The sequence below is a fragment of the Lipotes vexillifer genome, unplaced genomic scaffold, assembly GCF_000442215.2.
Source record: "Lipotes vexillifer unplaced genomic scaffold, Lipotes_vexillifer_v1.1 scaffold189, whole genome shotgun sequence".
Lineage (NCBI taxonomy): Eukaryota > Metazoa > Chordata > Mammalia > Artiodactyla > Lipotidae > Lipotes > Lipotes vexillifer.
The window spans coordinates 2,583,465-2,606,341 of record NW_006785816.1 but is presented as its reverse complement, the minus strand read 5'-3'; the positions used below and the strand labels follow the sequence as shown (position 1 = coordinate 2,606,341).

Here is a 22,877-nt window from a genome sequence, read left to right as displayed (position 1 = left end):
GACCCTTCAACCTATTATTTTGGTGTTTTGAAATCACTTTCTGCAGATTTGTGTGGTCCTGGAAGGCTGGTTTGGAGAACAAATACAGGGGTTTGCTAGTGGTGGGGTGGGGGGGGGTAGGGAAGAGAGAAGTGAAGCGTTAAGAGATGCTCCTTTTTTCAAGTGAATGTTTCTGAGGTGTGTGAAGCCATTTGCTTTTATAATCTAAAAGCAAATCTAAATTTGCTCCTTTTTTCAAGTGAATGTTTCTGAGGTGTGTGAAGCCATTTGCTTTTATAATCTATCTGCTAAGTTGTTCCTCCTCTAGGGAGTTTCTTCCATTTGCATGTTCCTTATGTTTTCTTAGAATTCCACCTTAAAACAAACTGAATGTACTTATGGCCAATATCTCGGCGCTGAAAAGTTTTGCTTAAACGATGACACACTGCAGTTGGAGCCTGCTTGCTCACCCACATCTGGAAGCCACATGTCAGCAGCAGCTGTATAAAACCAGCAGCCCAGCAGACATAGGGTGACATTTTTTGCCAGAAACCCAGACAGCATGGACCTCACTCTTCTGTGGGTGCTTCTGCCACTGGTCACCGTGACCTGGGGACAGTATGGTGACTACGGGTACCCACATCAGCAGTACCATGACTATAGTGATGATGGGTGGGTGAATCTGAACCGGCAGGGCTTCAGCTACCAGTGTCCCCATGGGCAGGTGGTGGTGGCTGTGAGGAGCATCTTCAACAAGAAGGAAGGTTCTGACAGACAGTGGAACTACGCCTGCATGCCCACGCCTCAGAGCCTGGGGGAGCCCACAGAATGCTGGTGGGAGGAGATCAACAGGGCTGGAATGGAATGGTAAGAGCCAGCGGGCTGCACACGGCCGGTATTATCGCAGCATATCCCTCTCACTGGGGGATGCTTGATGCTCAGGGAACAGCACTTACTAGAGACTGGGCAAGTTCTACCAGGAACCTTTCCATTGCATGCTCTGGGTGGGGCAGGGTCACTGCTGAGCAGACTGCATTACAGGACAAACACCCAGAATGGGGGGTGTCCGTGGCAGATGGACTCCTCTGTGGTTCTGTTCCTTCCAGAAGCAGCCCTACTCTCAGTTTGGTCCAGGACTAGTAGGGGTCTGCGAAACGTTTACCAGTTCGCCAAAAGTTAAGTACAGAAATTGAAAGTATTTACGGAACTTTATAGCAATTCCACATTGCTGTGACATCCAAGTGACATTTTAGTTTGGTAGTAATTTATTTTGACTGTTTTACAAAAGCATTGGTACCCAATAGTTTGGGGAAAATAAACAATGGGACGTTCACCACAGACAGTTTGAGAAATATTGATTTAGAGCAAACGAATGGGGAGAGGGGTCAAAGAAGCTTAGGCAAAGAGAAGTGAAATTAAATAGCTCTCTCCTGCCCTGATTAAATGTGCTCTCTCAGTTTTGAGTACCAAGGTCCTTCTCTCTGTCTGAATTTAAAATGGGTTTCATTGTTGGGAAATAGTTTACTAAAGTCTTTTGGGGAGGACTGTTCTCTTCTGACTGGGCTCTGCCATGGTTAATGACATGGAAATGGTATGAGGCTGTGTCTTCACTGTGGGATGTGACTGTGTCGCCCTAGTACTTGGTCAGAGCCCATCCTAGGAGCTATGGTCTGTGAGGCCAGTTAATCATAGCAGCCAGGATGAAAGCAGGACCACTGGGTGGGGCAGGGGAATGGGTGGAAGCAGACCCTGTGGAAGGCTGGCCCGGGGAAGAGGAAGCCCAACTGGCAGGCTGCTGTTATGGTAACTGTAGAGAGAAGATTCTTTAAGGACTCCCAGCATGCATGTGGTGTAATGGGGGTTAGGGATGGTCAAGAACAAAACTCTGAGGGTCACTCCAGCAGCACACAGAACAATGATGGGAGATCAAGAGGAAAAGACTGATGGGTGGAAGGTACCTCTCAGTAATAAAAACAGCGGCCATTGATTGAGTGCTTACCCTGAGTAAGCACCATGCTGGGTGATTTATATGGATTTTCTCATTTAATGCTCAAAACAAATCTCTAAGTCATTTTATAGTTAGACAGAATGCAGTCTAGAGATCAGGGGTTTCCTCGGCTGGGAAGTGGTAGAGCAAGTATGTAGATCCAGTGAGTCTCAGCTCCAAATTGTATGTGCTTAGCCCTGGTGATGGGTGAGACAGACTTGAGAGTCTGCTCCCTCTTCCCAGTGTGGGCTCAGTCAGCACAGCCAGGGCCACAGGACTGGACTCAGGGCAGTTCTTCAGCCTGAGGACGGAGGGCTCTGCAAATCACAGCAGAAGCCAGCCCTAGAGGGATTGGACCAGCTTGTTTACTACCATGACTGAGGAGGGGCTCAGCCAGCCTGTGGAAGGGATGGGGAGAGGGTCACACAAGCAGCTTCAGGTCAGGGGCCCCATCATTGGGCCTTTCTCATCCCCCTCACTGCCTCTAGTGAGCAGATTTAATTATCCAAAACCCCTTCTGACAGATGGCAGCCTCACCTCAATGACTGACAGTCTCCAGTGGTTCCCTGTAGCCAGGCCAGTTGCCTGGCACAGAGCATGGGGATACCCAAATTACAACTGTCTGTCTAGTCCTCCAACTTAGGGGGCTATTATATGGGTGGGGCCCCTTTCTAATGTCCCCCTTGTAGAGCCACAGCAAAACACACTCAGATGATTTCTTAAGCCCCAAAGGAAGAGCCCTGGGCTCTGAATCAGGAGGCCTGGATTTAGATCCTGGTTCTAAAGACAACTTGCCAGGTGACCTTGAACCATGGGTTCAGCTCTCTAGGCTCCCGCCACATTTGGAAAGTGAGCGTTCAGACTGCATGATCTCGCAAGGCTCCATGGCTCCAGTTCTCTTTCCTCTGCTTGGCTCTGAAAAGACAGTTGGATTTTTCTATCATTCTGTTGATTCTTGTGTTTACCCCTGCTAGGGAGAGAAGGCAAATTATGTTTAGTTTCAAACTTGCCAGGGTGTGACTGGTTTGTCATTAACTCCCAAACTGTCTGAAGAAAAGTATGAGAGGGAGTAGAAATTATGTGACTTTGTTTGACCAATGTGAGTCGAATGAGAAACTGACAGGCACGATCTCTCTTCCACCTTCTCTTCTTCCACATTTTTGAGTATGCAGAGTCAAGTGATATTATTTTTTTCTTTCTCCCTTTCCACCCTCTGTTTTGTCATCTCCTCCTCCATTAATCACAGAGTAAAAAATGTACAAACATGAAAAACAGTAGGACTCAGCTGTCCCAGGACTGATCTCAATTATTCCAGAGGCATTTTTGTTGGATGATTATTGCTTTGAGTTTAGACTCCTGTCTCAGTGAAAAATCTGGAAGGAAAGAAATTGCTCATAAACTGGGGAGCAGTTATATCTTCCTGTTGGCTGCAGGGTCTTAATCTGTTCCGGAGGAAGAGTTGACAGTTTTGTGCAATTTGGCTGCCTTCTATAACTACATTAGCTTGCAGGCTTATTTTAAAAGGGGACGAGGAATCTTGAACACGGTTGTGACAACAGTACATAGGGTCTGCTAAAGACACTTGCTAATTGGAGCACAGTCTTTAAAAAGTGTTTCTGTCATGGCTGAGTGACTTGTAACACTGCTGTTTTGCTAGGGTTTCTCTGTTGAAAATGACTTCTTCAGTTGGCAGATTCTGAAGTGTGCATGCTGGTACCTCACTAACAACTGTTTGGAGGTTTTACCTGAGTTCCATGAGTGGTGTTTTGCCATCTCAGAGCATGCCTCAGTTGTTCTTGGGGCGTCTTCTCAAACCTGGGTTGACCCAGGCTGCAGGATATGTGGGTCCTGTGTGGAACAGGATGAAACTGGAATTCTGTAGTGAGGCTGAGCTGGAGTGTGGTGGAAGGGGCTCTGGTCTTAGAATCAGGAAACTTTTTGATTTGCAGCTCCTGTTTCTATCATCTCTGAGCTCTGTGGTTTTGGGCATTCAGTTTCTCATTCTGGAAAACAAGAAAAGAGTGTGACACCCACCTCACAAGCTGTTAGAGGGTGTTACCGTGACGCTTACAGGAGAAAGTGTAGGAGAACTCTAAAACAAATCTAAATCTAAAACAAATTCCTGGCACATCATGAACAGTCAATAAAGATTTTGTGAATCTGAAATTTGATGAGGCTAATTTGAGGCAAACCAGCTTTACATGGAGTCTGAATTCAGAAGAACATTCAGTATATTGGCATCTGCTTTATCCCCAGGGCTTCAAAGAATTCCCAAGAAGATATTTCAAGATGGCAGCTTGTTTTAGAGCTAATTATTTGAATTTATGAATTTACCAAATATAAGTCACATGATAGAGAAGAGGAAACCATGTTACTTCCACAACATTCCAAAATCATGAGCTACTCCAAATTTTGGCAGTTTTATCCTTGGCTAAGGTCCAAGCCCACATAAGAGCATATAATTCAGCCTGTTAGGCTGAAGTAGCCATAGATGAAGGCACTGCCTCAACAATATCAAAAGAAGTTGCAATAGCATACTCAGCACAACATTTGCCGTTGTCACCTTTTAAATAAGAGCTACTAGTGAACCATGAATAGTCAACCTTACCCAAAGAATTTCCTACAGATCATTTACAAGGAGTCAGTAGGTGATCCATCAGTGTTAAGCAGTCAAGAGGAACTTCATCAGTAACAGAAGGGAGAAGAGTAGCAGAATTAAGATTATTACAACATAAAAAAGTGATGTGAGGAACAGCTAACAAAAGGGCTTCTTATGAAGTGAGGCAGCTGAGAAATGTGGAATGTGATGAGAATTTTCAAGAGAGCTTCTAATGAAATGGTGAAATGGTCCTGGACAAACCTCAACTCTAAGTCCTTAGGTTTTCTCACCAGTAAAATAAGAGCGTTACAGGGACTGGTTAAGGGACAGTGAGGCCTTGAGCTTGTAATCTTCTAAGATGGTTTTTATGCCTTGAAGGGCTTCTTTACTTACAGGATGTTGATTAATTCTGGGAACAGGTTTTAAGAGATCTATTTGAATCTTGATGGGAGGTGGGCTGTGAATTTTGCCAGTATCAGCTGTAGATTTTGCCCGTAAGGAGGGTGGTAGTTGATTCAATAGGGGTAGATGATCAGTGTTTCCAGAATAAACTCTAGTACCATCAAAAACAAAGCAAATAAAAGATGTCAAAGAGTAATATAATTCACCTGGTTGGCTGCTTTGATAACTACTGTCAATTCTAGGATTGCTTTCTCCTTTTGGGAGAAAGAAAGTTCTATATACTTCTCAAAGAAGTCTTGACCTAATAAATGGATGGGCAGAGAAACTAAGGAGAAAGGGGTATGTGTCTTTCAAAGGGCCTAAACAAAATGGAATACGTTCAAGGACAGAAACCTCTTGAGGTTTATTAGAGATCCCTACTATTTGAATTGTTTTAGCACTGCAAGGCAAGGGGTGATTGATAGTAGAGGGGTTGAGTACCAGGAGTGTGGCTCCAGGGTCAGTGAGGTCTGGAAGAGATTTATCCCCAATCTGGAGAAATGTTCTTCAAGTCAGTTAAGAGGGAAGATTGGGAAGAGCTCCTATAGTTCCCAGGAGCTTAGTCACTGAGAACCGGGAGGATGTTGGAAAAGGCTGATTAGAGGGCTGAAGGCACCTAAAGCACTTAAATTTGTAGCAAAGTCTTTTCCAATGTCATGGCTTTTTGCAATAATAGCAGAAACTCGGGGTGGGTGGGGGGTCATTTAAGGGCCTTCACTTGCTGGAGTTGAAGGTTAAGAATTTGGTCAGTCTTCCTTTTAGGTGACTCATTTAAAGTATGAGAGAGCTGGTTTATCAGATTAACTAAATCTGGAGTGGACAAATTTTCCTGTTCCGTCCTGGTCCTTTTTACCAGAAGGGAGAAGTTCTGGGTCAGCCTATGACTAAACATAGAGTTACAAGCTACATGGGTGGAATCAACATCTGAAGAAAGACCAGAATTTGCTTTAAAAATAATATGAAATCGATTGTAATAGTCATAAACAGGTTCATCAGATTTTTGTGCGCAAGCCTGAATTTTGTTCCATTCAACAGGCTTTGGAAAAGCCCTAGGAATTCCTCAACGAAGTCACTTATTGATTGCCTAAGCCTGATCATATAATAAGTTAGTGGGCTGGTCTCATGGTTGTAATTCTAGAGAACTGTTGGGCTTTCCTCTACTAACAGTTTTCATCCAATGCTGGGCCTGGCCTTCACCTACAAGCATATGAACAAGCTGACGTTAAGTCTTAGAAACCGGGTTGATAAATCTGAATGACTATATTAATTCAGCAAATCTGTGAGGATCTCCAGTGACTTTGGGAGAATCTCTGACCATGACTCGCAATTCAACATTAGTCCAGGAAATATAAGAAATTAAGGCTTTGGCCTCTGGATCCCCAAAAGGCTTAATTTTAAAGGGATAGGTTCTGATAAGTTCAGAGGAAAAGGGAGTGGGGAGAGTTTCAGAGAAAAAATAGGGAAGTCTGGCAAGAGAATTAGTATTGGGGAACTGGGGACATAAGGGAGGTATAGGCAGGCAAAAAGAAGGGAAGGCGGAAGCTGGCACTGGAGGTGAGACCTGAGCAGGAGGAGGAGTGAGACAAGACGGTGCTGGAGATGGAGCCTGAGACAGAGAAGCCAAGGAAGAAGAGCCTGAGGCTTTGGGAGCCATGTTGCCTTTCTTTAATTGTTTATCTTAGTTCATCTTAAAATCTTATTTTGCAAAGATGCAATTTTAGGCTGCTGATAATGTTTGGGAGCCTAAACATACCAATTGAAATAGGCATTCCATTTAGTTTTGGAAATTTTAGAGCTATGGTTGTCCAATTTGGTTTTAAGAAAAGTACATTTAGGAATTTCAAAAGTTCCTCATAATGGTCATTGATATTCTAAATTGCTTTTGGTTAGGTCAGTCCAGTTTGGTTAGACATGCACATGAAGGAGGACCTTGGTTTTCAAACATAAAATGGGCCAGGATCTCTGTAGGAAAGGGGTACCCTCAAAATATTTAGATAACTGGGATCCTGTTTCTCAGAGCTTTTTCTCTAGAGTAAAATAATTCTTTTCAAACAACCTAAGCAGCTCAAATAGCTCAAACAGCCTGCAGGCCTAATACCAGCCAGTTCTAAGGGAACAGTCTAGTCCTGGAAGAGCCAGGCAGGAAGCTGCTCAGCACAGTTCCAATAGAACAGCCCCTATTCCTGAAGGAATGGGCTGATGGCTAGCCAGTTCAAGCTGGATCAGTCTGATTTCAAAAATCAGGCTGAAGTGCCAAATGAGTAGTCGCATACAGAACAAGGTCTTAACCAAAAAAAGATGAAACCTTAAAACAGATCCCAAATAAAACCTGCAGAGCTTCAAAACGCAGAAGATGAAGCTCAGATCCAGGAGAAAGACTTACCCTCAAACCCCAGGGTCAGTTACAAAGCAGTGAGCAACAATGAGTTCAATGTAGTACCACACCTGTTTGCTTACAAGCCTCAGAGTAATCAGGGGTCTTCACTGGACCCCCATATGGAACAATAAAATGTTGACCTAAAACAAATAGACAGCCAGTTATAGCTCCAGAAAAAAATGAGTTTATTTGGAGGAGCAAAGAATTGCAATTTGGGGTCTACAACTATAGTGAGGCATGCACAAGTCCCTGCAAAATGGAGAGGAGAAAACTCTTTTACAGAGGGGAAAAGGAAGTTGGGGGAACCTATATTAAACAAAGTTCATGGCTTTTCATTGGTTGTGTTATGACAATCTCTCATTGGCTGAGCTCTTGCCAGGCAAGAAGAGGAAATCTTTCTTCTTCTGTTGGGCTCTGCTATCTTTGAAGGGTATGAGAGCACCCCTTTCTGGTCTCGTGACTCTAATTGAGGTTTCTGCTTATTAATTTTTTACAGTAGGAACTCAGTTTTCCATAATCTGATTCTAACTGAGACCAAGGTTCTGTCTAATACAGAGCAATCCGTCCTGTTTCATTATTCTGATCATTCAGTACACACAGTGCTCACCTCTTCAGAGAAGTTTTCCCCAGACCCCCTCCTCTAAACCAACGTCTCTCACACTCTACTCCCCAAACTGCGTTATGTTTCCTGCAGTGCTCTTGTCATTACATGATTTGTATTTATAGTTTGTCCCCTTCAGATTATAAGCTTCGTGAATGTAGGGACTTTGTCTCGATCACCACTGTATAGAATATTGCCCAGCACTAGAATAATGCTGGCACATAGTGGGCCCCACTAAATATGTAGCAAAAGACCAAATAAGACTAGTTAGTGCATCAAGCAGCCCACAGTGCCCTCAACAAAGAAGCCTGAGATATTCCTGCAAGGGAAACCATTTTGCTTACATTTTTTAATTTAATTTTTTATTTTATATTGGAGTATAGTTGATTTACAATATTGTGTTAGTCTCAGGTGTACAGCAAAGTGATTCAATTATACATATATCCATTATTTTTCAAATTCTTTTCCTATATAGGTTATTACAGAATGTTGAGTAGAGTTCCTTGTGCTGTATAGTAAGTCCTTGTTGATTATTTTCTATATAGTAGTGTGTATATGTTAATCCCAAACTCCTAATTTACCCCCCCCCCAGTACATATATACAGGGGAATACTACTGAGTCATAAAAAAGAATGAAATAATGCCATTTGCAGCAACATGGATGGACCTAGAGATTATCATACTAAGTGAAATAAGTCAGAAAGAGAAAGACAAATATCATATGATATCACTGTTATGTGGAATCTAAAAAAATGATACAAATGAATTTATTTACAAACAGACAGACTCACAGACTTCAAAAACAAACTTATGCTTACATTTTTGATTCTCAATATTCCAGTGTCTATAATATGGGGCTCAACTTTATTGTACACATCTCATTTTGGCTTCTTGCATTCACCACCATGCAGGATGGTCTTTTTTGAGTTCCTGAAGTTCTCTAAACCATGTACAGAGGATGGCTGACACACTTGTTAGCTCAGGATAAATTCTTTATTAGGTTTCCATTATCCCCCAAATCTTAATGTCCCAAAATGCTTTTAAAAATACAATAGTAAAACTTTTTATTGCAAAAGCCATATAGGCTAAATGCTACATGGTATCCTGGTTTGGATCCTGCAACAGAAAAAGTGCATTAATGGAAAACCTGGTAAAACCTAAATGAAGTCTGGAGTTTAGTGGTTTACAATGTTAATTTCTTAGTGTTCATAAAGGCACCAGAGTGACAGAGATAACTTTAGGGTAAGCTAGGTGAAGGGTATACATGAATCCTATGTATTATCTTTACAAATCTTCTGTATCTCAAAAATTATTTCAGAATTAAAAGATTAAAAAATAAGGATGCAGGCTGGTAGAGTACATATTGGGAGTTTAAAAGGCAGAGTTTAACAGAATCACAAAATCTCAGCACTGGGAGGGATCTCATGTAAAATCTAGAACAACCTCCCTACATCATAGATTATGAATTAAAGCCAAGAGTGAAGCAATTGAAAGAGCAATGAAACAAGTACATTAAGTGTAAGTGCTATTATCTTAATCCTAATTGATATGGTGCTTTATAGTTTATAACGTATTCCTCATTCATACATTCATTTGCTTATTCATTCACTACCAAATGTTTATTATCACAAACTTTGCCAGACTCCAAGATTATGAAGATAAATAACATACAGTCTATGCCCTTGTGCTACTCATGGTCTAATCTTATTTGAGCTTCACAATAATACTTCAGGGCAGCATTACTATTTTCCCCATTTTATACATGAAGGACCATGGTTCAGAAGCATTAGGAGACTTGCCTGCTCATAGCTAGTGCAGAGGTGGAACCCAAGCCACAGTGCTGATGCCACAGTGCTGCTGGTGAATATTAAATGTTGGTGGTATTTTTGATCTTGAATAAAGTTGTAGTCAGCTCTGGGCTAAAGAAGATTTCACACCTATGTAAGATTGACCTCTGAGGGAAACAAGGTTGAGTGTGGGAGAATAGAGTTATAGCAGATCTAGGATTCTTGCCAACTTTCCATCTTGGTCACTGTCCTGAGATCTAGGAATCAATTGTCTGAGGGAACTTGGGCTTTGCAAAATGGCTCTTGGCTGTGCTCATAAGGATGGTAAACGTTCACTCCTCCCAGTAGGGGATTTGCTTCTGTCTGCATATTTGTCAGATATAATATTCCTAATGAATAAGAGATTTCCACAGAATTAGGATACCTTTCTCTCTCTCCTCTCTCTCTCTCTCTGTGTATGCGTGTGTTTCTTCGAGGTATCTTGAAGTAATGGAAAGAATATGGACTTTGGAGACAAACAGAACAGTTCTCAAAATGCAGCCCCACTATTAGCTTTAGGCAAGTCATGTCAACTTTCTAAGCCTCAGCTTCTACTTCTACAAAGACAATGCCCCAGAATTGTTGTGAGAATTAAATGAGATAATATATATGTATTATTTGCTGTGTGTCCTTTGGGGAATTACTTAACCTCTCTAAACCTGAGTTTCCTTAACCATCAAATGGTGGTGGTGGTGGGGAACTGATTATCCAAGCCCATTTCACAGGATTGTTTTGGTCATTAAAATAACTAATGCAGGAATAGTGCTTAACACAATGCCTGGCACATGGTAAGTCCTTTATAAGAGTTATTTACCCTTACTATTAAGACTACTCTCTGGAAACTGAAACTCAAAGAGATAAATATCACACAGTTGGTAAATTATAAAGCTGGATTTGAAATATACAAATTGCTAGATTACAAAGGCCACTGATAGGTACCATTTTGTTTTGGGAACATATAATTCAGTATACATATTAAGTGTACAATATGAGTGTCAAATATTTTTCACATTTCAGATAACACAGTGGTAGTATTAGATCTCTTGGTTAACAAATATTGTAAATAATTGACTTCAGGAGCTCCTGTGGTTAATTAAGCCTGAAATCCCTGCATGATCTGGAATTGTTCTCAGGCCAAAAGTGATCTCAGGACATAAATACATCTCATAATATAACCTGGATCTTCTCAGAGGCCTTTGGGTTAGCCTCTACTGCTTGTATTTTTCTAAAACAGGGCAGGAGTTTGTGTTTTGGGAAGAATTTCTATTTCTCCCTTGTCCTGTCCTATGGCTTTCTATCCAGAGAAGCTGTTCAGCAGTTCATTTCTGATTCATCATCTTGAAACCTGCTAGATACTAGCAGAATTAAAACCCGACATGGAGAAGATAGCAGAACTCTTACCCAGATGTGGGCAGGAAGAGAGCAGACCGCTTATAACTCAGCACTATTTAAAGAGACTGTTCATACCCCCATCATTGTGGCAGGGGGACCAGTAATCAGTGGTACAGTGTTTACCTTCAAAACCCCTGCACTATCCCACGATAAGATGGTTCAGAGATAGTATATGTTAGGTGAAATGTGTGATGGTGACATCAACGTGTCATGAGGAAGAAAAATCAGCAAGGTTAGAATTTTCAAGAAAGGAAGATTTCTAGGAGCAGGTGAGCTTCAAATTATGTTTTATTATCTACTTTCTGAGGTTAATCTTACTGCCCCACGGGAAGGGTTCAACCTTGATAATTCCTAATATAGGCTCCAAAAGAAAGTGTTTTGTGGAGACTAGGATGTAGCTTCTCTTTCCATTTAATTGCAAATATTTATGATAATAGTAATAATAACAACTATTACCTTTTCTGCTTTCCTGCCTTTTTTTTTTTTAAACATCTTTATTGGAGTATAATTGCTTTACACTGTTGTGTTAGTTTCTGCTGTATAACAGAGTGAACCAGCTATATGTATACATATACCCAATATCCCCTCCCTCTTGTATCTCCCTCCCACCATTCCTATCCCACCCCTCTAGGTAGTCACAAAGCACTGAGCTGATCTCCCTGTGCTATGCAGCTGCTTCCCACTGGCTATCTATTCTACATTTGGTAGTGTATATACGTCCATGCCACTCTCTCACTTTGTCCCAGCTTACCCTTCCCCCTCCCCCTGTCCTCAAGTCCATTTTCTACATCAAATCTTTATTCCTGTCCTGCCCCTAGGTTCATCAGAACCAAGATTTTTAAGATTCCATATATATGTGCTAGCATACAGTATTTCTTTTCTCTTTCTGACTTACTTCACTCTGTATGACAGACTCTAGGTCCATTCACCTCACTACAAATAATTCAATCTAGGTTCTTTTTATGGCTGAGTAATAGTTCTTTGTATATATGTGCCACATCATCTTTATCCATTCATCTGTCGATGGACACTAAGGTTGTGTCCATGTCCTGGCTATTGTAAATAGTGCTAAAATGAACATTGTGGTACATGACTCTTTTTGAATTATGGTTTTCTCAGGGTATATGCCCACTAGTGGAATTTCTGGGCCAAAGAGTAGTTCTATTTTTAGTTTTTTAAGGAAACTCCATACTGTTCTCCATAGTGGCTGTACCAATTTACATTCCCACCAACAGTGCAAGAGGGGTGCCTTTTCTCCACACCCTCTCCAGCATTTATTGATTGTGGGTTTTTTGATCATGGCCATTCTGACCACTGTGAGGTGATACCTCATTGTAGTTTTGATTTGCATTTCTCTAATGATTAGTGATGTTGAACACTTTCATGTGTTTGTTGGCTACCTTTATATCTTCTTTAGAGAAATGTCTATTTAGGTCTTCTGCCCATTTTTGGATTGGATTGTTTGTTTTTGTGATATTGAGCTGCATGAGCTGCTTGTAAATTTTGGAGAAAAATCTTTTGTCGGTTGCTTCATTTGCAAACATTTTCTCCCATTCTGAGGGCTGCCTTTTTGTCTTGTTTATGGTTTCCTTTGCTGTGCACAAGCTTCTAACTTTCATGAGGTCCCATTTGTTTATTTTTGTTTTTATTTCCATTTCCCCAGGAGGTGGGTCAAAAAGGATCTTGCTGTGATGTATGTCATAGAGTGTTCTGCCTATGTTTTCCTCTAAGAGTTTTATAGTGACTGGCCTTACATTTAGGTCTTTAATCCATTTTGAGTTTACTTTTGTGTATGGTGTTAGGAAGTGCTCTAATTTCATTCTTTTACATGTAGCTGTCCAGTTTTCCTAGCACCACTTATTGAAGAGGCTGTCATTTCTCCATTGTATATTCTTGCCTCCTTTATCAAAGATAAGGTGACTATATGTGCATGGGTTTATCTCTGGGCTTTCTATCCTGTTCCATTCATCTATGTTTCTGTTTTTGTGTCAGTACCATACTGTCTTGATTACTGTAGCTTTGTAGTATAGTCTGAAGTTAGGGAACCTGATTCTTCCAGCTGCATTTTTCTTTCTCAAGATTGGTTTGGCTATTCAGGGTCTTTTGTGTCTCTATGCAAATTTTAACATTTTTTGTTCTAGTTCTGTAAAAAATGCCATTGGTAATTTGATAGGGATTGCACTGAATCTGTAGGTTGCTTTGGGTAGTAGAGTCATTTTCACAATGTTGATTCTTCCAATCCAAGAACATGGTATATCACTCCATCTGTTTGTAACATCTTTAATTTCTTTCATCAGTGTCTTATAATTTTCTGCATAAAGGTCTTTTGTCTCAGGTAGGTTTATTCCTAGGTATTTTATTTGTTTTGTTGCAAAGGTAAGTGGGAGTGTTTCCTTAATTTCTCTTTCACATTTTTCAACTTTAGTGTATAGGAATGTAAGAGATTTCTGTGCATTAATTTTGTATTGTGCTACTTTACCAAATTCATTGATTAGCTCTAGTAGTTTTCTGGTAGCATCTTTAGGATTCTCTATGTATAGTATCATGTCATCTGCAAACAGTGACAGCTTTACTTCGTCTTTTCTGATTTTGATTCCTTTTATTTCCTTTTCTTCTCTGATTGCTGTGGCTAAAACTTCCAAAATCATGTGGAATAATAGTGGGGAGAGTGGGCAACTTTGTCTTGTTCCTGATCTTAGAGAAAATGGTTTCAGTTTTTCACCATTGAGAACGATGTTGGCTGTGGGTTTGTCATATATGGCCTTTATTATGTTCAGGTAGGTTCCCTCTCTGCCTCCTATCTAGAGAGTTTTTATTATAAATGGGTGTTGAATTTTGTTGAAAGCTTTTTCTGCATCTATTGAGATTATCATATGGTTTTTACCTTTCAGTTTGTTAATATGGTTTATCACATTGTTGATTTGCGTATATTGAAGAATCCTTGCATTCCTGGGATAAATCCCACTTGATCATGGTGTATGATCCTGTTAATGTGCTATTGTATTCTGTTTGCTAGTATTTTGTTGAGGATTATTGCATCTATGTTCATCAGTGATATTGGTCTGTAGTTTTCTTTTATTGTGACAACTTTGTCTGGTTTTGGTATCAGGGTGATGGTGGCCTCATAGAATGAGTTTGGGAGTCTTCCTCCCTCTGCTATATTTTGGAAGAGTTTGAGAAGGATAGGTGTTAGCTCTTCTCTAAATGTCTGATAGAATCGCCTGTGAAACCAGTTGGTCCCAGGCTTTTGTTTGTTGGAAGATTTTTAATCACAGTTTCAATTTCAGTGCTTGTGATTGGTCTGTTTATATTTTCTAGCTCTTCCTGGTTCAGTCTCGGAAGATGCTTTTCTAAGAATTTGTCCATTTCTTCCAGGTTGTCCATTTTACTAACATATAGTTGCATTTACTAATCTCTCATGATCCTTTCTATTTCTGCAGTGTCAGTTGTTACTTCTTTTTCATTTCTAAATCTGTTGATTTGAGTCTTCTCCCTCTTTTTCGTGATGAGTCTGGATAATGGTTTATCAATTTTGTTTATCTTCACAAACAACCAGCTTTTAGTTTTATTGATCTTTGCTATGGCTTCCTTCATTTCGTTTTCATTTATTTCTTATCTGATCTTTATGATTTCTTTACTTCTGCTAACTTTGGGGGGTTCTTTGTTCTTCTTTCTCTAATTGCTTTAGGTGAAAGGTTACATTGTTTATTTGAAATTTTTATTGTTTCTTGAGGTAGGATTGTATTGCTACAAACTTCCCTCTTAGAACTGCTTTTGCTGCATCCCATAGGTTTTGGATTGCCGTGTTTTCATTGTCATTTTTTTCTAAGTATTTTTTTATTTCCTCTTTCCTTTCTTCAGTGATTTCTTGGTTATTTAGTATTGTATTGTTTAGCCTACATCTGTTTGTATTTTTTTACATTTTTTTTTCCTGTAATTGATATCTAGTCTCATAGCATTGTGGTCAGAAAAAATGCTTGATACGATTTCAGTTTTCTTACATTTACTGAGGCTTGATTTGTGACCCAATATATGAACTATCCTGGAGAATGTTCCATAAGCACTTGAGAAGAAAGTGTATTCTGTTGTTTTTGGATGGAATATCCTATAAATATTAATTAAGTCCATCTTGTTTAATGTGTGATTTAAAGCTCATGTTTCCTTATTTATTTTCACTTTGGATGATCTGTCCATTTGAGGAAGTGGGGTGTTAAAGTCCCCTACTATTATTGTGTTACTGTTGATTTCCCCTTTTATGGCTGTTAGCATTTGCCTTATGCATTGAGATGCTCCTATATTGGGTGCATAAATATTTACAATTGTTATATCTTCTTTTTGGATTGATCCCTTCATCGTTATGTAGTGTCCTTCTTTGTCTCTTGTAATAGTCTTTATTTTAAAGTCTATTTTGTCTGATGTGAGAATTGCTACGCCAGCTTACTTTTGATTTTCATTTGCATGGAATATCTTTTTCCATCCCCTCACTTTCAGTCTGTATGTATCCCTAGGCCTGAAGTGGGTCTCATGTAAACAGCATATATACAGGTCTTATTTTTGTATCCATTCAGCCAGTCTATGTCTTTTTGTTGGAGTATTTAATCCTTTTACATTTAAGGTAATTATCAATATGTATGGTCCTATTACCATTTTCTTAATTGTTTTAGGTTTGTTTTTGTAGGTCTGTTCCTTCTCTTGTTTCCTGCCTAGAGAAGTTCCTTTAGCATTTGTTGTAAAGCTGGTTTGATGCTGCTGAATTCTCTTAGATTTTACTTGTCTCTAAACATTTTATTTTCTCTGTTGAATCTGAATGAGACCCTTGCTGGGTAGAGTAATCTTGGTTGTAGGTATTTCCCTTTCATCACTTTAAATATGCCCTGCCATTCCCTTCTGGCTTGCAGAGTTTCTGCTGAAAGGTGAGCTGTTAACCTTATGGGGATTCCCCTGTATGTTATTTGTTCCTTTTCTTTTGCTGCCTTTACTATTTTTTGTTTGTATTTAATTTTTGATAGTTTGATTTTATGTGTCTTGGCATGTTTCTCCTTGGATTTATCCTCTATGGGACTCTCTGTGCTTCCTGGACTTGGGTGACTATTTCCTTTCCCATGTTAGGGAAGTTTTCAGCTATAATCTCTTCAAATATTTCCTCAGACCCTTTCCTTTTCTCTTCTTCTTCTGGGACCCCTATAATGTGAATATTTTTGTGTTTAATATTGTCCCCGAGGTCTCTGAGGCTGTCCTTAATTCTTTTCATTCTTTTTTCTTTATTCTGCTCTGCAGTAGTTATTTCCACTATTTTATCTTCCAGGCCCCTTATCCATTGATCTGCCCCAGTTATTCTGCTATTGATTCCTTCTAGAGAATTTTTAATTTCATTTGTTGTGTTGTTCATCATTGTTTGTTTGCTCTTTAGTTCTTCTAGGTCCTTGTTAAACATGTCTTGTATTTTCTCCATTCTATTTCCAAGATTTTGGAGCATCTTTACTATCATTACTCTGAATTCTTTTTCAGGTAGACTGCCTAGTTCCTCTTCATTTATTTGGTCTGGTGGATTTTTATCTTGCTCCTTCATCTGCTGCATATTTCTCTTTCTTCTCATTTTGTTTAACCTAATGTCTTTGGGGTCTCATTTTCACATTAGTTCCCATTGTTTTTGTGTCTTCCCCCAGTGGCTAAGGTTTGTTCAGCAGGTTGTGTAGGCTTGCTGGTGGAGAGGACTGTGTTCTTGTGGATGAGGCTGGATCTTGTCTTTCTGGTGGGCAGGACTGTGTCTGGTGGTGTGTTTTGGGGAGTCTGTGACCTTATTGTGATTTTAGGCAGCCTTTCTGCTAATGGGTGGGGTTGTGCTTCCGTCTTGCTAATTATTTGGCATTGGGCTTCCAGCACTGGGGTTTGCTTGCTGTTGGGTGGAGCTCAGTCTTAGGCTTCAGACGGAGATCTCTGGATGAGCTCCTTTCCTGCCCTTTCATAATAAACTTTGTGCTATGCTCTGGGGTAGACACTTGACATAGAGCTTCTCTTTAATCTTCATGTAATACTATCAGGGCAGGAATTGTCATCTCCATTTTGCGGAAGTAGGTATAAATGTCAGCAGAAAGGACAAGATGGGGAATGGAGTCATTCTGTTGGGGCTTAAGAGAGAAATCCAGAACTTTTAAAGCTCCTTTAAATAGGCAAACGTGCTCCAAAACTGGTTTGCCTCTTCCCCTTGCCATTTCACTGCCCCACCATCCCAAGCCAGTCTCTTGTTTCTCTTCTCTGTCTTTAGTACCAATCTACTTCTTCTCTCCAATATCTGTATTGTTGTGGTGTTTCTTATTAGCACAGTTGCACAATCCTTTCCAGAAAGGATTGTAGACCAAGTACAGCACCTGACATAGAGTAGGTTCTTATGACTATTTGTTGAAAAACTTAACAAACATTCTGAAACTCTGTGACCCATGTTATAAATGTCTGATAGCAACTCAAAGGATTATTCTGGGGAAAATAGAATTTACAGGAGTCAAACTTTACTCTAAAAGAATGAGTCCCCCTTGGTGGAATTTAAACCCTCATCAAGCTGGGTTGGGAGAGAAACACTGGGGAGTAAGAGCTTTGCCACATGGTCTCCCAGTCACATGGAGTGGCCACCAGCCTGGGTGATGATCAAAGCTGCTCTTATTTCATATTTGCCGTGGAGCTGAAGACTGGCTAGCAGTCCTGGAAACACGTCTGTATGTTTATAGAGCTGGAAGAAAGATACCAGCACAACCAGCCCACCCATTTGATGGGATTGTAAAAGCTCTTAACCAAGATAGTGCTGCTTTCCTTTACCCTGTTCTCCACTCAACCCAATGCCACCCCCAATTTGCTAAGAGTTTGGACTTTCTTTGAGTTGGGACTGAGACCAGCAGAGACTGGAAGGAGAGACTAAAACTTCACAGAGGAGTTCACCAGCAAAACCAGATATGTGCACACCTTCCAGTCCTGGCCTCCATCATTGGGCCTGACCAACAGCCCTGGACCCAATGAAGAACACAAAAAAACAGTGAGAAAGCCTGGCTGGAGATTGGACCAGAAGCAGAATGACAATCCTGGAGCAACATTTTGTGCTCCCTGAAAGTTCATGAACAGGAGCTTTGGCCTCAGAAAAATCTGAGTTTGGATCCTGGATCTTCCTGTTTCTATCTTCGCCAAGATTTTTGCAGGCATCATTTTATTTCATCCTCACAGTGACTTAGATGAGGCTCCACACAGCATGTGAAGGTCAGGGCTAGGACCAGAACTTATGCCTGCTGATTCCTCAACAAGGGCTCTTTCCCCTGCATCCTATCGCTTCCATGTTTTGCTATTGTGGACATAGGAGAAGGTTTTGTCTTTGCTTTCAGGGTGAAGGCCCTGAGAGAAACCACTTTCAGAAAGACCACTTTCTCAGAAAAGGTCCATGACTATTGTCAGAGGAGGAGTAACTGCCTGCTGATTTTCCTTCTAGAAAGTTTCTAGTGTCAGGTGGAGCACAGCTAACAGTGCTCCAGTTTGTGAAACTGAGCCTCCAGGCTTCAAAGAGATGAGAAGAAAGAAAATATGTCTTTTCAAATGTAGAGGAGAGAGTCCTGAATGAGGGCACCCCAGGGTCCTGAGACTCTGAGGGAATGTTCTCAGGGAGTCTGTGCCTAGGGCTCAGCTGGGGTCCTGTCACTGTTCACCAGGAAAGCTGCAGTCTTGGGCTCAAACTCTTTTCTGTGGACCATTCAGGAACAAAATCCAAGTGGTGGGAAGTAAAGCAGATCCTCAGGAATGTCTTTTCACCATCAACCCTTTTTAAAAATTGAATCTGGGGCTTCCCTCGTGGTGCAGTGGTTGAGAGTCCACCTGCCGATGCAGGGGACACGGGTTCGTGCCCCGGTCAGGGAAGATCCCACATGCCGCGGAGTGGCTGGGCCCGTGAGCCATGGCCGCTGAGCCTGCACGTCCGGAGCCTGTGCTCCACAACGGGAGAGGCCACAACAGTGAGAGGCCCCCGTACCGCAAAAAAAAAAAAATCATCTTGATTAGTTGCTAATAAAACTCTTTTAAAAAATGGAATCTGAATCACTTTAATGATTCAAGTTTTCTCCAACTTCCCCCGCCGCTCCCACTGACAGGCTGCCCTCATTCCCTTTCTCACCTGCCTGGCTCCTGTGTTTGCAATCCTGCAGTTTGTGGCCAAATGTTTAACTGAGTCTTATTAAATAAGGTTCTTTTTAAAAAGGTGATTGAAAGGGAGAGAAATGCCTAAAGCTATATTCATTTTGTACTCTCGTCCTGGAGTAGGCTTTGTTCCTGAAAGAGAAGGTGGAAGTGGGAAGATGGATTGCTCACGTAAGTTCCTGAGAACTACTTGGAGGGAGTTTCAGGGCCCTTCCTGGATTTGAATGACAGGCTTTTAAAAGTCCATTCTGCCTCTGATAATGGAAGATGCCCTGATCATTCATTTGTTCATCATTCTTCCATCAAACATTTGCTGGACCCCATTGTCAGGCACTGTGGGGAATTCAAGTTGAAGATTAAGTGATCTTTCTCCTTCGAGGACTTTACCATCTATTGGGGGCAATAAGTCATATTCAAATATCTATGCTGCAAAGCGGGTGTGTCAGCGACTAAGACAGTCGACTGCTGTGAGCTTTGTTTTAGGGAAACAGCAGCTCAAGGAACACATCTGAGTCCACCAGCTTTCCACTGATGGAGACTGGGAAGCCAAGGGCAGATTTCACAGAGTATACTCACAAGTGCCGTGTGGACTAAATGAAAGTATGATGACAATAGTAAGTAATTTATTAATCATTAATAGACACTATCCCCAGAGTTGTATATACATCGCCTTATTTGGTCTTTACAATAACTTTAATAAGTACATACTGTTATTATGCCCATTTTACAGATGAGGAAACTGAGACGATTAGAGGGTCTGAAGCCTGTCAAAGGTGACACAGTCAGAAGCGGTTGGAGCACCAGTCCAGCAACATAGGCTATGCTCTTAACCGCCCTACTATACTGTTCCCACATGAGTGTGAAAATGTACCCTTACAAAAATCCAATTCTAGAAGGAATAATTTCATTGTGTTGGCCTCATGTACTGCCAAACTCCAGTGCAGGCTCACTCTACTAAAATGTGAGTGCAATGGGACAGAAGCTGGGGGAGGTGAGCTCTGTTTGGTTGTCTGACTTTCATCATATGTTCTTAGGCCCTGGGCCTGTAGTGTCCAAATAATCTTCACAGGGCAGTGTTATCTGAGGTGGTGTGAAAGAGTGACACATACACTTCCCATACAGGACTATGGGGTCAGCTGCCTGGCTGGCAGCCGGCGGAGAATTCATGGAACTTGGATGCCTTTCAGAACTGGTACCCCATGAAACCATTCAGCTTATCTTGCTATATTTATTTTTGCTTATGGGAACTCACCACCCTGGGAATGCTATCCCCGTGATAGTCTGAGTGCACAGGACAAACCAAGACAATGGAACAACAGCTCCAGGGAAACAACAGCCTGGCTCAGTTCTGAAAGGGCTGTTTTAGAGGACGGCAGAATTTTAGTGATGGTAAGGAGGAAGCTCACAGAGACCACCAGTTTGCTGCACCGTCTCTCTTTGGACACATATGAGCTTTGTTTACAACTCTTAGAGCTTTCTGTTGAAGTTGGCTTTCACTCGCATTGCTAGGATTAGGATAGAATAAGACCATGTTGGAAGATCAGCCCCCAAGGCTACCCTTCAGATCTTGGTTGTCCATTCCAAGTGTGTGGCTTCCTGATACATACCAGGTGTTTTCCAAGGTGGTAATACTCCTGATGAGATGCGAGTCCTGGTAGAGCAAAGAAGACTAGATCATCAAAGGGCACAGGTCTCAATTTACATCATAAATTGCACTGTTGATCTCCTACAGTTGAGCTTTCTAAGGTCTTTCAGAACTTCTTACAGGTCCTGGGAACAGGGAATTCAAGCCAGTTGTATGGTGACCGAGTACCAAGCCCATCTCTCTATTCTTCTTTCAACACAGAAGCACAGTGATTGAAACAGAAGAGCGAGGGAGTAAAGTTTGCTGAACGAATGAATGGATAAATAAACACGTGTTTGAATATATATAAGCATAAATGAATAATAAATGATGAAAAATACAGATGCTTTCTGACCAGACATGAAATATATTTAATATCTAGTTTTGTCAGACCCAGAAGATCATTTCCAATAATTAAAAAGAATGAAATGAAATCCAGTCACTGATGGTTTTATACTTTGTGTGTCAGCAAGGTCCCTCTCACCTATCAGCATCGGGTACTTATTCTTACCCTATCTATTATATTTTCTGGAAACTTACCTTTCCTTGAAAAGCAGGGTCGTATTCCAGCAGCTGTCAGGTTGTGACACAGAGACAACTGCCTTCTCTGCTTACTCATAAGAGGGAACATGATCAATGGCCAGGTGGGTAAAAATACAAAGAAGCAGAGGTAGCTAAAGACCTCCTTTGGAAGGTTTTATGAAAGCTCTCACTCTGCGCAAGGTGGGAGCCCACTGTGGCCAGGTGGAGAACAGCAACCTCATCAACACAGCAAAAGGAGCAAGCCTTAAGGCACTGGTGGGATATGGGGAAGGAGTGGGAGAAAGTGGGACAGGAGATGGAACAAAGGGAGAAATGATTACACTGTTCTAAGCCAACGCTTAGCTAGCAAGGTGCTGTGAAGATGAAAGAGGCTGATTCCTAGACCAACAGCAGCCCGGATAGAATGAAACAGTGAAAATTCATGTGACTGCAGGGAGGGTCTGTAGACAAGAAGAATTAGAACTGAGCAGCTTGGACAGGAAAGGGACCCTTAGAGGATGTTTGAGGAGTTCAGGTGGCCCATCACCACTCTGTCAGGACTGCTTCCATATGCTAGGACCCACAGTGGGCACTGGGGATACAATTTTGACCAAACACTCCCTGACCACGTAAAGCTTGCTGTCTAGTGGGCAATAGAAAGATTCCTGGATAAGTTGTGTAAACTTGGGGTTGTGGTCCCAGCTCCCCACAGCTTGTACTGGGTCACCCAGTACAAATTGCTGTGCCCGTCTGGGCTTTGCCTGCTGAGTATCCTTGTGCTCAGTCTCCAGGTTTATGCTTCTAAGAAGGTCTTGTGTAAGCTTCTCTTTGTATTCTTTTTATTTTAATTCAAGTAATGTGAATTATCTTTTATTTTAAATGGCATGAACAATATAATATTGCATTTGTAAAAATTCTAGATGCCTCTATATCCATTCATTTATGCATTCTTCCATCTAACAATATATTCATAGAGGTCTAACAAGAGCAGTTTCCCAATTTTCCTTCGGTTGAAAGACTGTGAATCATTTGAATTTTAATGGCGAGTATACATCATTCCTACCAGTAAAACAAAGTTTTTTTTATGATTTGCATAAAAATGGAATAAATTGTAAGGAATCTAGGTCATTGAAAGAGTGGCATGACTCAATAACTGAGGGAGCTGGGATCTTGGAAAGGGGGGCTCTACTTGTGCATCATTGTGGTTGGTTTACTTGGACTTGCTCTCTTCTCTTCAGGTACCAGACGTGCTCCAACAATGGACTGGTGGCAGGGTTCCAGAGCCGCTATTTCGAGTCAGTGCTGGATCGGGAGTGGCAATTTTACTGTTGTCGCTACAGCAAGAGATGCCCATATTCCTGCT

At 41.2% G+C, this 22,877-nt stretch overlaps 1 protein-coding gene across 1 annotated transcript in view; it reads left to right on the top strand.

Annotated features, from left to right (window-relative positions):
* The first annotated feature begins 541 nt into the window (after window positions 1-541).
* DPT (dermatopontin) overlaps window positions 542-22,877 on the top strand; it is a 39,662-nt gene continuing 17,326 nt past the window's right edge. The window contains exons 1-2 of the mRNA XM_007458114.1: window positions 542-846; window positions 22,753-22,877. Of these exons, the coding sequence (XP_007458176.1) occupies window positions 542-846; window positions 22,753-22,877 (430 nt within the window). The remainder of the gene's footprint in view (window positions 847-22,752) is intronic.